Here is a 12315-nt window from a genome sequence, read left to right on the forward strand (position 1 = left end):
GTTGGAGGTAAGTTCTCTTCTGTGCAGTAGTGTGCACATGCTGATACAGGAATTTTATGGGTAAAGGACTTCCTTTTAAAAAGATTGCCTTAACAGAGTTTAATACTTAATAACAGGCCCACTCTAACTTTTGAGTAACGTAATAGGATTACTTCTTAACGTCCCTGCTAACTAATAGAGCCTTACAGGCAGTTATCCATCCCAGCTTTTGAAATCAGCTGTCTATCTTGAGCAGCAGTCAAATTCCTTCTTAAATTGTCCTTTTGCCTCCCAACAGAAAACAGCATTTGCCGCTGTCTCATGAGAGGTAGTCACCCTCTTCATCTCGGCCCTCATGGGCCCTCCCATGATGATGGGAGAAGCAGTAGTGTATCATCTCAGCAGCGATGCACTAGCGATACGTCCTGCACAACAGAGCTGCTCTTCTGGCCTTGCAGTGCTAAAATGCCATGGGGAGGGCTTGTCCAGGAGAATGCCGTGCCACCAGCGTAGCCATCTTGACATCCTTGGGGGGTTTCTGGCAGGAACTGTTCGATTCTGAGGATTTAATCTCTTAAAACGCAGCCAGTTTTGCTAGAGACTGAGTTATTAGGGTGTGCTTAAGTTTTGTGACATCTCCGCTTGGGAGGAGACCGCTTCCCAGATAGCCTTCAGGAGTGACGCTGGTACAGATTAGGTAGGTAGCTTTAACGTTACAGGCAGAAGCACGGTTTGGAGACAGCACTTTGGAAGCTGTAAGGGACTGAGTTTTATATTAGCGGGCACTACTGTGCAGTGACCAAGTTGGCGTGCTTTCACTGGCGAGAGCAAGGAGATAAGATGAAGATGTAGGTAAGTGGCAATTTGGGGGTGTTAAGGATCACTTTTAACCGAGAAACATCTGAATTCACACCTGTCCGTGTCTTGCGTGTTTTTGCGATGAATGAATGAATGCAGAGGTCTTTAGATTTGCTGTAAGTCACAGCAGACATCGACATCAAGATTTAGTTCTTATTCCTGCCCCACAGATAATTTTCACCCTTCGTTAGGTTACCTGCGAAATGTAGTCCAAGGACTCATAGGGTCGTGACCATGACATGTTTTCTTTAGTGAAAAATTCTAAAATGAATGTAAAGATTAAAAAAATAAATCCGAATTTCATCAAAGGCATAAAATGAAAAAATACCAAAATCCCTTTTACTGGTTTTGATGCTGGTTTGGGATTTTTTGTGGGGTTTGCTAGTCCAGAAAATCTTACGCAAAGTATGGGAGAATCATTTTCGGAATAGGAAGGAGCCTCCACAACTCTGCATGACTAGAGGGATCTGTGTGGTCTCACGTACCGCTCCAGGAAGTACAAAGAGACTTTTTAATGAAGTCTTAATGTCTACCCTGACATGAAATCCTCTCTGGAAGCGTTTCCTGTGGTTGCACACACTAGTGCCTGTAAGAACCTCTGGTTAGGTGCCAGCAGTGCGTTCGTATCTCTCACGGTACAAGCCACTACCTGACTGATTTTGGTAAAGAGCTATCGAAAGTTTTGGGAAACTTGTTTTTTGGTGGTTTTTTCCCCCCCCTTTTTCTTCTGAATCTAGAAATCACCTCGCTGTCTCACAAATATGATTCATTTCATAAACCTCAGTTGGCAGCATTTTTAATCAAACTCGTTGAAGTGAGGTGTGTATCTTCAACTGCCTAAGTAATTTATCGTGAGCCATTCCTGGAAAGGCAGTACGGCCCAATGGGGTCATTTATACACCCAAATTTCCAAGCCCTGACTGTTGGCTTGCTCTGTGACCCTGGGCAAACAAATTACTCTTTTTAGACCTTATTTTATATGTCGGCAAAAGTGGCCGTGTTCCAAGTACAGTACGAGGAGGATCTGATTTAGGCTGCAAACACAGGAGAAAGTACAAGAGGCCCCAAAGGAGAGATGCTTTATGGCTTGAAGGCAGCTGGGGCAGAACTCAGCAGACTAAGCTATGAGAAATTTGATTATTTTAATGTGTTTTCAAGTGGTGCGAGTCTGAAAAAGTGGTGGGAGAATGCAGAATCAAGAGTGAGTTCATTTACTAGATGATTATAAACTGCTTAGGAGGTAATGCTGACGACTTTATGAAGCTCCCTAGACTAGTGACTTCTTTGGTTCACCCCACAGAATAGCGAATTTTTTAAGTGGTGTTTGCTCTAGAGGTACAAAAATTGCTTCTGAAATTACTTTGATGTATTCTAAATTTTATCTACCTCTATTGGATTATGGAATAGTTCTTCCTGTGTTATCTATTGTCATCTTTCTGATGTACTGAGATTTGTATTAGCTTGTTTCCCAACATTTTGAGGAGGAGATAAATAAATGCCTGTAACTCTGAGTGAATGCAGAATGATAACAAAAGAATGTGCCTTCAGAAATGATGGATTACCGTAAGAATGTACATGTATGCCATCGTAGATACAAACCAGCCTCATAACTTTACTATCAAGAAAAGAATCTCCTGCGCAGATGTTGAGCCCTGCCTCCTTTCCGTAAATATTTGATTAATATGGAAATAATTTGTGGATTCTTGTCCAGAGAAAGCTCGTGCTTTAACGGGAGAAGGCAGGGATGCTTGTCCTGCGGAAAGAACCCAGCTCACAGGGGAAAGGATTATAGGATTTGCTAAGAACAGTTCTGGGTTGAAGAGCAAGTCCCGTACCTTGTATTGTTTTAACAAAAAAACCCAAAATTGCTGCCCTACCTGTGTGTGTTTGTGGTGCTAGTGTCCACTGTGTTTGAGCAGGCTTATTTTACTGTTAATATTGCATTTGATTCTCTGTAGCTTGTATTTGGGGGGTTGTTTGTAAGGATCTTTCTGCTAGAGACGAAAACATAAGTTTGTTCCTTTGGTTAAAAAAAAAAAAGGATATCTAGAATATAGTCCTATATGTGTATCCTGTGTAGGAACACATTGATTTACAATAACTATAATACTATATTTGGGGTCTGGAGTGCTTATATTAAAGGAAATCCATCATGATGACAATGTAATAAATGTAATATGCATGTCAAGATGAAAAATATAATTCATTTTGATAAGCCTTATATCCCATATTACTGTGTTCTTTGAGGAACATTCTCCCTGTTCTCTTTCTCTCTCTTAATATATGTCTAAAGTCTTTTCCTTATGTCTTTCCTACCTAGCATCACCCTCTCCTTGTTCATTTTCTGTCCAAAGCAAAACCCTTCAGAGCAAATCTTTGTTGAATTCCTACTACTCAGGTACTAGTGCCAGACTTTTCTTTCATTTCTAAATTTTCTTTGCTTTTGTATGTTTCCCAATATGACCTATAGACTGAACCTTCTGAGTGTGAGATACAGCTAACCTTGTTTTCATTTCTTGTAACTTTTTTTCCTATTGATCTTCTGTTGATTTCCATTGATCCGTGTCGTGTGGGTGAACGGAATTCCATCTCAAAGTATCATCAGACACTGTTCCATCGACCACGCTGTTAGGTAAGAAGACAGGTATGGTGTACTGCACTTCATTGGAGAGCAAACATACTCACTGCATCTCGAAAATAACTCGGAGGACGCTGTTAATTGACTGGGCTCCAAAATCATAATTAATCCTGTGGACATGTGCTGTGTTAATTGGAAAGTCTTTTGTTTCACTCATGCTTTATTATTGTTATTAATTGATATTTTATTTTTTTGAAGGGAAAGAACGGTTCAAAAAATTAAGGTTTAGAAGTTCTATCAAGTATTTGTTGTTTCTTTTTGTGAATGGGATTTGACATTCTGGGCCAAGTTCCCACGTGCCACCTTGCCTCGGCTTAGTTTTGACTCATGCGGGTGGTTGTGCCTGTGCCATTGGCATAGAATCCTAGAATGGTTTGGGTTGGAAGACACCAGTAAAGCCCATCTGGTCCGACCCCCTGCCATGAGCAGGGACATCTTCAACTAGATCAGGTCGCTCAGAGCCCCATCCAACCTGCCCTGGAATGTTCCCAGGGATGGGGCGTCCACCACCTCTCTGGGCAACCTGAGCCAGTGTCTCACCACCCTCAGCGTAAAAAATGTCATCCTTATATCTAGTCTCAATCTGCCCTTTTTTAGTTTAAAACCATTACCCCTTGTCCTGTGAGGCTCAGCTAGATGTGCTTCAAAGCCTGCAAATATAAGTGAGGGTTTGCATGTCCAGAGGAGGTGGGAGCTTACACTTTTGGACTCAGTGGCAAGTAGAAGGGTTATTTGGAGAAATTGGGGGGTGGGTTTGGGCAATGGCCCCACCTCATTCAGTGTATGCTGAGAGTTAAACGCTAAATGTTCAAGTGGTTTGGTATAGGTTTGAGAGGATAACAAAAAGGCGGGTTCTGAGAGGCGGAGGCTGTTCCCTGGCTGCTGGTAACTTTAGAGGGGGGCGTTAGTGTTCAGCATGTCTGAAAATTAGCTTTTCTTGTGCAGATGACAAATAAAGGATCCAGTGTGCAGCTCTTAGGTTTGGGATTTTTAAAAATAATACGTTTTTACAGTAAGTTAACAGAGACAGCAAAATTGGCAGAAACTGTTAGCTGATAAAAGAAGTTATCCGGCAACTTACTGGAGGTGTACTCTTGGAAGTGAGTAATAACAGCCTACAACTTCAGGCTCTCCCTGGAGGATGCTGCCCGCGTGTGGAATTTGAAGAAGGCAATTCCTCTGCTATGAATCAGAAGGATGCTGTGTGGTTGATCAGAATCTAACCAGTGGTATTTATCAGACCTGTCATTTCGGATTATCCACAGTAAATGTTCACTCCCAGACACAGTAATCTACCGTGGCTGCTTCAAACATTACTCTGAGCGTGTTGAAGGCCCTCAGTTAGACCAGGAAGAAATTACAAGCGATCGCTTAAAGTGCCTTGGCTTGCAGGCTAACGGAGGCTTGGAGGGACTGCCCCGATACACACATTTACCCGGCTGGCTATCAAAGTGCTGACGGCAATGGATGAGCCCTCTTTTAACGAGGTGGGGAAGGAAGAGAGTCCATTTCTCCAGAAGGTTTGTTCTCCTTTCCCAGAGAATCAGTGTTGTCAATAGAAAAGTCTAAAGGTAGATTTATCTTTCGGCTATACTTTGGAAACAGGGCCCAGACCTGCAGTTTGCTGGAAGATGTCAAACTGTTCTCACTCAGGGACTCGGCATCTGTGAAAACCGGACTCTCGGTTGAGGGAGCAGTTTTCCCCGCTCTGTCCCCTTGGTGAGAATTACGGAGTGAACTGCACACTTTGCAGTGTGAAGCTCAAGGAGCCATTGACAGATTCAATCTGTGCTTCTCGTGGGAAAGAAAAAGCCAAAAAAGCCCCCAAAACTTTCAAAATCCAAAATCTTAGAGAGAAAAAAGAAGACATAGGAATTAAACTGGTCTTGCACTTAGGTATTCAAAACTCTCATACTTCTACTAACTGCTATATCTGAGTAAGGATCAATAGCCCTGCTTTACATGTGGGAACTTAAGTACAGAGCACTTTTAAGACATGATTTACACGGACTGGTCATCTCCCCAGTTCCACCGGAATTTAACAGCCACAGATGCTGTGAAACAGCCTTTGGCATTGAATAAATTTCTGTCTTGTGACTTAAAATAAAACACTGGTGTTCTGGCTTCTTGGACAGAATCACCAGACATTGGATGTTGCTGTATGAGCAAAATAAGTTTAATTTTTGACGTTTATTAATATTCATGCCCGTGAAAGAAAAAGATCTTAAAAAGGGCATCAGTCATCCCACTACCAATATCCGTCTTTGGGCACTACCTGCAGTTCAGTGCTATTTGTTCCCATCTGTTCTGTCTCCTGCTAATAAATGCTCTGTATCTGCAGTAGCGGATGACTCCCCAGGCTTGGCTGTGACATGATTTGTTGGTAGTAAGATATAGGGGATTTTGGTTTTGCCTCTACCCTGTCCCGTGCTTGATTAATACTGTTTTATGTAAGGCATGTTTTTAGCTCCATAATTTTCTCTCCTAGTTGCAGACAACTCTGGATTTAAATGTTTTGCACAAGCATCTTCACTAGAGAAGCGAATATTTAATATTAACAAATAAAGGAGGTAGATTTCCCTGTTTTTAATACTTCAGTAAGGCCCATGTTGTACCAGTGCTGCAAAGCCTGAACAGGAGGTAGTACAACCTTAGAGATTGTTGTTGGAGAACATGTGCGTGGCCAATGTTCAGCAGATGTCATCAGGGCAGTCTCTTCAGGGGCCCCAGCATGTCCTTCCCTTGCATCTATTAACATCTCCCAGCAGTCTGTAAGGACGTTTACCCTTGTTCGACATTTGAACTACTCAAGAGGATCCCAACAACAAGAGTCGCTGCCCTCCAGAGAGGATGAGGGCTGCAGTGCCTTGCAGTTCCTTGCAGATGGGCGGAACAAGCAGAGAAGCCTCGCTGTCGGGAAGTCTCACGCAAAATCTGGCTCGTGCTTAAACATAGAAATTTGCCCTGAATTTTAGCCTTCTGTAGCTTGGATGGACTTTTGCCCATGCCTAACCAATCTGCTGCGGGTATGTATACAACTTGATGTTTGAAGATCTCAAAAGATATCGAGCAGCTGATATTGCCGCTTCAGCAAGCGTCACCATTATACTGGCTTTTTAAATTGCGAGATGAGTTATTTTTATGCAATGGAAGCTCGAAAATCAGTGGCGCGATCTGTTCAGTTGTATCTGCAGCCTCCCACGCCGCGTCAACCCCTAAGGAGCTGCGGGAGAGGCTTTCACATCAGGCGGCTGTGCTGGTGTTGGCCTGCAGCAGAACCAGCAACGGAGGCGCGTGCCCTCGGAGGCTCTTACTTGAGCTAAACTGGGGGCTTGGAAAATTCTCTCTTCCCGTCCTTAGTGGCCTCGAGTTTTGTGTGCCATTTTGAAGTTGCCAGTAGTTTTTCAGCTGTAACTGATGAATGGCTCTGTAAGGTGGGTCGATGTGACAGCCTCTTCTCTTGTGGTCAGTAGGTCGAGGGAGGTCATTCTCCCCCTCTACTCTGCACTGGTGAGGCCACAACTGGAATACTGTGTCCAGTTCTGGGCTCCCCAGTTCAAGAGGGACAGGGAACTACTGGAGCGAGTCCAGCGAAGGGCAACTAAGATGACTGAGGGATTGGAGCATCTCCCTGATGTGGAAAGGCTGAGAGAGCTGGGACTCTTTAGCCTGGAGAAGAGAAGGCTGAGGGGAGACCTTATTATGGCGTACAAGTATCTAAACGGTGGGTTGAAGGAGGATGGGGCCAGGCTCTTGTCAATGGTTCCCAGTGACAGGACGAGGGGCAATGGGCACAAGTTAGAACATAGGAAGTTCCGTTCAAATACACAGAAACACTTCTTTAAGGTGAGAGTGACAGAGCACCGGCACAGGCTGCCCAGGGAGGTGGTGGAGTCCCCTTCTCTGGAGATTTTCAAGACCCGCCTGGATGCAGTCCTGAGCAATGTGCTCCGGGCAGTCCTGCTTTAGCAGGGGAGTGGGGCTGGGTGATCTCTAGAGGTCCCTTCCAACTCTGAAAACTCCGTGATTCCGTGATCCTCACCAAGGGGGCAAAGCAGGGTTTGACTTGGTGAGGTCCACTCCATGCATTTGAAGAGCTACACTGCCACGCATGTACCTGATAGTCCCAAGTCTTGGCCCACCTCACCAAAGCATCTTCCTTCTGTCTTGAAGGGGGTTTTCTTCTGTGCTAGCTGATGAAAAAAATGCATGCAGTAGTTTTTATAAGAGTAGAATACGCTTGTGTAAGATGTTTACCAAGCGATTCTTAAAAATCTCTTAAGCATCTAGAGAAAATTACTTTCTCCAGCTTTTTTTTTTTTCATTATTATTACGCACATGTGGCTTCTTCATAGCCTTTGAAATGAAAGATGCATCCTCTGCTCTCTGTCAAACCCAGTGTCAGAAGGCTTTTTGTTAAGGAACGTGCCTTTTTATAGCTCAGTTGATATCATTAGACAAATGGTGGTTTAACTTTGGTTTGCCATACCACTGTTTGTATTGCATATAGCATATTACAGCTGGATATTTATCACATAATAAAGCCTTGATGCACACAAAAAAGCAAATTAATTTTACCAGCTTGCCCCGTATCCCTAGTGTAAGGGGAAGAGATATTAGCCATGCTGTAGTCATCCTTGGAAGATGTCAAGTAATTGACAACCTTTACTGTAGTGTAGAGAGACTGCATATGTGGATAATTAAATCCATCACAAACACCACTCAAAATATAATTTATTTTGTGCAAAGGATGTCTTATCGTGTTACACACTTGCCAAGGCTAAGAGAATAAAAATATAAGCGGAGATGATAGGCCTGTCATTTCAGACACAGAAGGAATTCGTCGATATTAAAGCAGAAGTTTTGAAAGAAACTTCTCGACATGTACCGGATGACACATCAGTGCAGTGTTACTTTTAGTTGTATGAGGCACAGATTAGTTTTCTGGTCAGAAGGCAGCATCATGCTCTGTGTCCAGATGCCGATCTTTCAGACTAACAAAGCTATGCTTACGAAACAAGATGACACCTATAAAAGGATCTAAAGTTTCATTCCCCAGAGGGGCTCTGGATGGAGCAGTTCCCCTCCCAGCAGCCTTACTGGGACGTTGCACAGGGGTCTGATCCTACGCAGCCACTTCCAAGCTGGGAATCTAATTTCTCAGCTGCTCTTCATCTTATCTGTGACATCTGTGGAGGGCTTCTGTGGAGGGAGACGTATTTATTTTACTTGTCTGGGTAGCAACGGAAGCATATAATCCAAGGTGTTGTAGCAGCAGGCAAGCAATAATAACGTACCCTCAGGGTTCCGCATCCAACGGGGAAAGGTGCCGCCTCGCTGGCCTCTGCTTCAGCTTGTCTCTGCGCGCTGGACTCCCTTACGTTCCTCTTGGCGGAGTAAGACCTCAGAGTTCACTTCAGCAAGTTCGTGACTGTTTCTCCAGCAAAGAAGAGAGTCGCAAGAAGCGCCATTTTCATAAGCAGGGACTTTGTGAATTTTAAAAGTGGAGTCGACGCTGTTAAATTTGGTTATCTGCTGTTACACGCTAGACAGATAAGCTGAGAATGCCTGAGGAGTTCCCAATCAGGCTAGTTACGTGAGAGCCAGTGAATCATTGATTTAATGTCTTCCACAAAATTCCGGGGTATTCTGTGGACTCTTAGGCTGATAATGAAAGTCCCAGCTTCCAGAAATCAAAATACCTGCATTGGCAACGGGCGTCTTCGTGGGGGGAGTAAGCGTTGCACTAAAAAGGTCTAGCAAACAAGCTGGCAACGTGCTTTGCTATTGCAAGCTGCTGATGTTAATAATGATCCTCTCGAGCAGCGTGTTTCCAGCAAGGTGCAGAATACCTGTTTTAGTTCCAGCTGCACAAAAAGAACTGTGGAAAATTGGAAATGGTTGTAGGAAGGAAGCGGAGCCCTGCTGCCCTAAAGAGGCTTCAGAAGCTCGCAATTGAGTTACTTTATCAAAGGGAAACTGAAGAAGTGATTTGATCAGTGCCTGTGTGGGTCAAGATTTCAAATGCTCAGAGGGCTCTTTAATCTAACAGAAGGTGTAATAAGATTCAGTGCCTGCAAGTCGAAGCTGAGCAAAATCAAATTGCAATTAAGAAATGTTTAGACAGCAAGGGTAATTAACCATTGCCACAACTTTTGGGGTCAGAATGGAATCGCCATCTCTTGAAATGTTTCAACTTAGATTATTTCTTGAAACTGCATTCCATCTTTGGTATGCAATGAAATATGGTGGTATGTGTTCCTCTCAAAAAAAATGAGGACATATGACTAGAAATAAGATGTGCATATGAAATGTAATCCAAAAAAACATGATGCACGATTCTGTATGTTTAGTAGTTTCTGAGTATTAGAGTGAATTATTTCAAGCATCTTTCGGGGGGAAAAAATAATCTATTTTCCTGATTAGCTATTCTCACTGAAAACTCATAAGCACATGTGCTTTAGAGACACTGCCGAAACTTCCGTGAAAGTCTTGGCCAATTTGTCCTACACACTCATCCTCATTTGCAAGGGAATGGGGGCATCTTTGTGAGAAAGGGATGGAGAGAAGGGGCTATGGAAAATTTCTGTCACTTGCCCTTAGTGCAGCAATTAAAGCAGAAGCCTGACTTTGCTGAGGGGCTGCTATTTTTGTTGTCCTTTCCAGTAATAACAGTGCCAAAAGGAAGGAGATGTGGCTTATAGCTGCAGCTTGCAGGAAAAGCAAAGCCTGTTTGCAAGCCCTCCAAAGATTCTTTTGGTCGGTTGTCCTTGTGAGAGATCAGTTTGGTGCTGCCTCCCCTCCTACCCGCACTTTGAATTGTTCGCAAAATTGCTGTAAGCAGCGCATCTTGAGAGAAGGTGGTGTGCCTCGCCTGAGCGCCTCGTTAGCTACGTTTAGGTTCAGGCTCATGGGGCGATTAGACGGAGAAGGAACAATATGTTCCTTGCATCAGGCTTTATTAGCAGAATGTGCGAACGCCAGGCTCGCCTCGTACATAGCGATCTGTCTCCATGAAAGCCCCTCCCCTCTGTCCGTGGGGCAGATAAAACGCGGGTGCGAATAACCGACAGCGGTCCTGAGCTGGTGCAGGGGTCGGGCTTGGGTTTTCTGTCAGGTAGAGCAGAGGCCATTCAAGATGCATTTGTCGCGGCCGTCCAGAGGAGGTGATGTCCTGCCTGGTTTCGGCTCTGGGCATCACTGGGTTGAAGGTAGGATGACCCAGACGGTGTGACGTTTTTCAAGCAGCACCGCCTGGCTGGCAGAGGCACGCAAGCAGTGTGACGCCGCGGACCCTACTGCGAGAGCTGTTACTACAGGCGGTGGGGTTGTGGCATGTGTGACCTGTCTGACCAAAGAGACCAGAAGCGCAGTTGTCACTCTGAACTCAAAGGCCAGGGTCAGGTCCTTCTTTGCTACTGAGCGGCTGCTTCTGCTGCCACCTTCATAACACGGGCGCCCGCTTAGAGGGAAGTCATTCTGGAACGGAGGGGGCACCGCTTTTCTGGCCGTCACCTCTCCCTGCGATACTTCTCGCTGAGAAGAGAGCCGAGTGCACCGGAATTAAAGGATCTGTTGAAGAGAGAAATTAATAATTGCCTGCAAAGGAGCTGAGTGATCTGAGCTGCGTTGTACAAGTAGCCTGTGCTCTGCGTGTGCCCCGACTGTATCAGCACTACAACCGCACGTTAGTTTTAAGACTCCCTCTCGAATAGGGATATCGTAATGTTTTTTAATTGGGGCTGATGAAAATGTGGCATTACTTGTAGGTTCCTCAGAGAAGCCAATTGTGAAATTGGGTTTGTATTAAACCTAATGATGGAAAATTAAGCATAGTACGTCTGTCGGAAATGGTCCGCAATAAAAGTCGTCTCCTCTCCATTACAGGAGGTTAATAGGGAATAGGGGAGGAAAGATGCACTGGGAAAGCGAATCCAACTAGGGGAATTAATAAGCCTTGAAATTCCCTCTGTTCAGAGTTCTCACACTGTCATTAGTCGGAGCATTAGGGATGATTATACAAATGCTTTGGATGTTACTCTTCCTTAAATCCCAAATTTATTCACATTTTGTATGTGAGGGTTGTTTCGCTGGAGCCATAGCTCGGTAAATCTCCGAGTGTCCTGGGAATGTGACTGCGTTTATGAGAACCTGGGATTCAGAAATTCAGATTAGTAGCCTAATCTTCAGAGCAGATGATCACTTTGCGCTCAGTTATTTCAGAAGCAGCAGGATGCGTTCAGCATCTCTGACAACTCAACCACCAGACTGGGTCCCGCGCCAGAGTTGAGCTTGCCCTGCGGCAGTGTCCCCTGCTGCCTTCCTTTCTCCTTCTCATAGTCCTCAAAACAGAGCATACGCCTGTCTTGCTATCTTCCCCCTAATGTAAGAGTGGACCAGCTAGAGCTTTATTTGTCGTGTTTTGTCGTGTCGTTGGTTTGCCAGCTGCTGGGAAGGCAGGCAGTGCCCTCCTCCGTCTGCTCCTGCCCAACTGCGCAGTGATGGGCAACGGCAGAGGAGATCCTGACTGCTGCCCATCAAAACTCCAGGGCGATTTCTCAAGGATAGCAATGTTTACAGTAGCATCCCGGCCATATTTCTGCCTCACAAAATTCACCCTGAAATTGCAATTTGATTTATTTATTCTTTATCCCTTCCAAAACGTGACTGCGGTATTGCTGACAAGGGATGGTGTTTAGGCTCTTTGTCAGTAAGCTTTCTGTAAGGATCAAGCCTTGTGTATGCAGTCTTAAGGGGGTTTTACGAACAGACTGAGGGAGATAGATTTTCTGTTTGCTAATACCTTTATTTTGGGTAAGGCCAGAAAGAATGGATGCGGA

At 44.5% G+C, this 12315-nt stretch overlaps 1 protein-coding gene across 1 annotated transcript in view; it reads left to right on the top strand.

Moving 5' to 3' along the window:
• Positions 1-12315, top strand: part of PTPRT (protein tyrosine phosphatase receptor type T) — a gene marked incomplete at both ends in the record, with an annotated part of 470881 nt that overhangs the window by 420920 nt on the left and 37646 nt on the right. Inside the window, 2 exons of the mRNA XM_082491049.1 lie at positions 3158-3235; positions 3434-3469. Of these exons, the coding sequence (XP_082347175.1) occupies positions 3158-3235; positions 3434-3469 (114 nt within the window). The remainder of the gene's footprint in view (positions 1-3157; positions 3236-3433; positions 3470-12315) is intronic.

The sequence above is a fragment of the Vanellus vanellus genome (genome assembly GCF_965231255.1).
Source record: "Vanellus vanellus genome assembly, chromosome: 15".
Lineage (NCBI taxonomy): Eukaryota > Metazoa > Chordata > Aves > Charadriiformes > Charadriidae > Vanellus > Vanellus vanellus.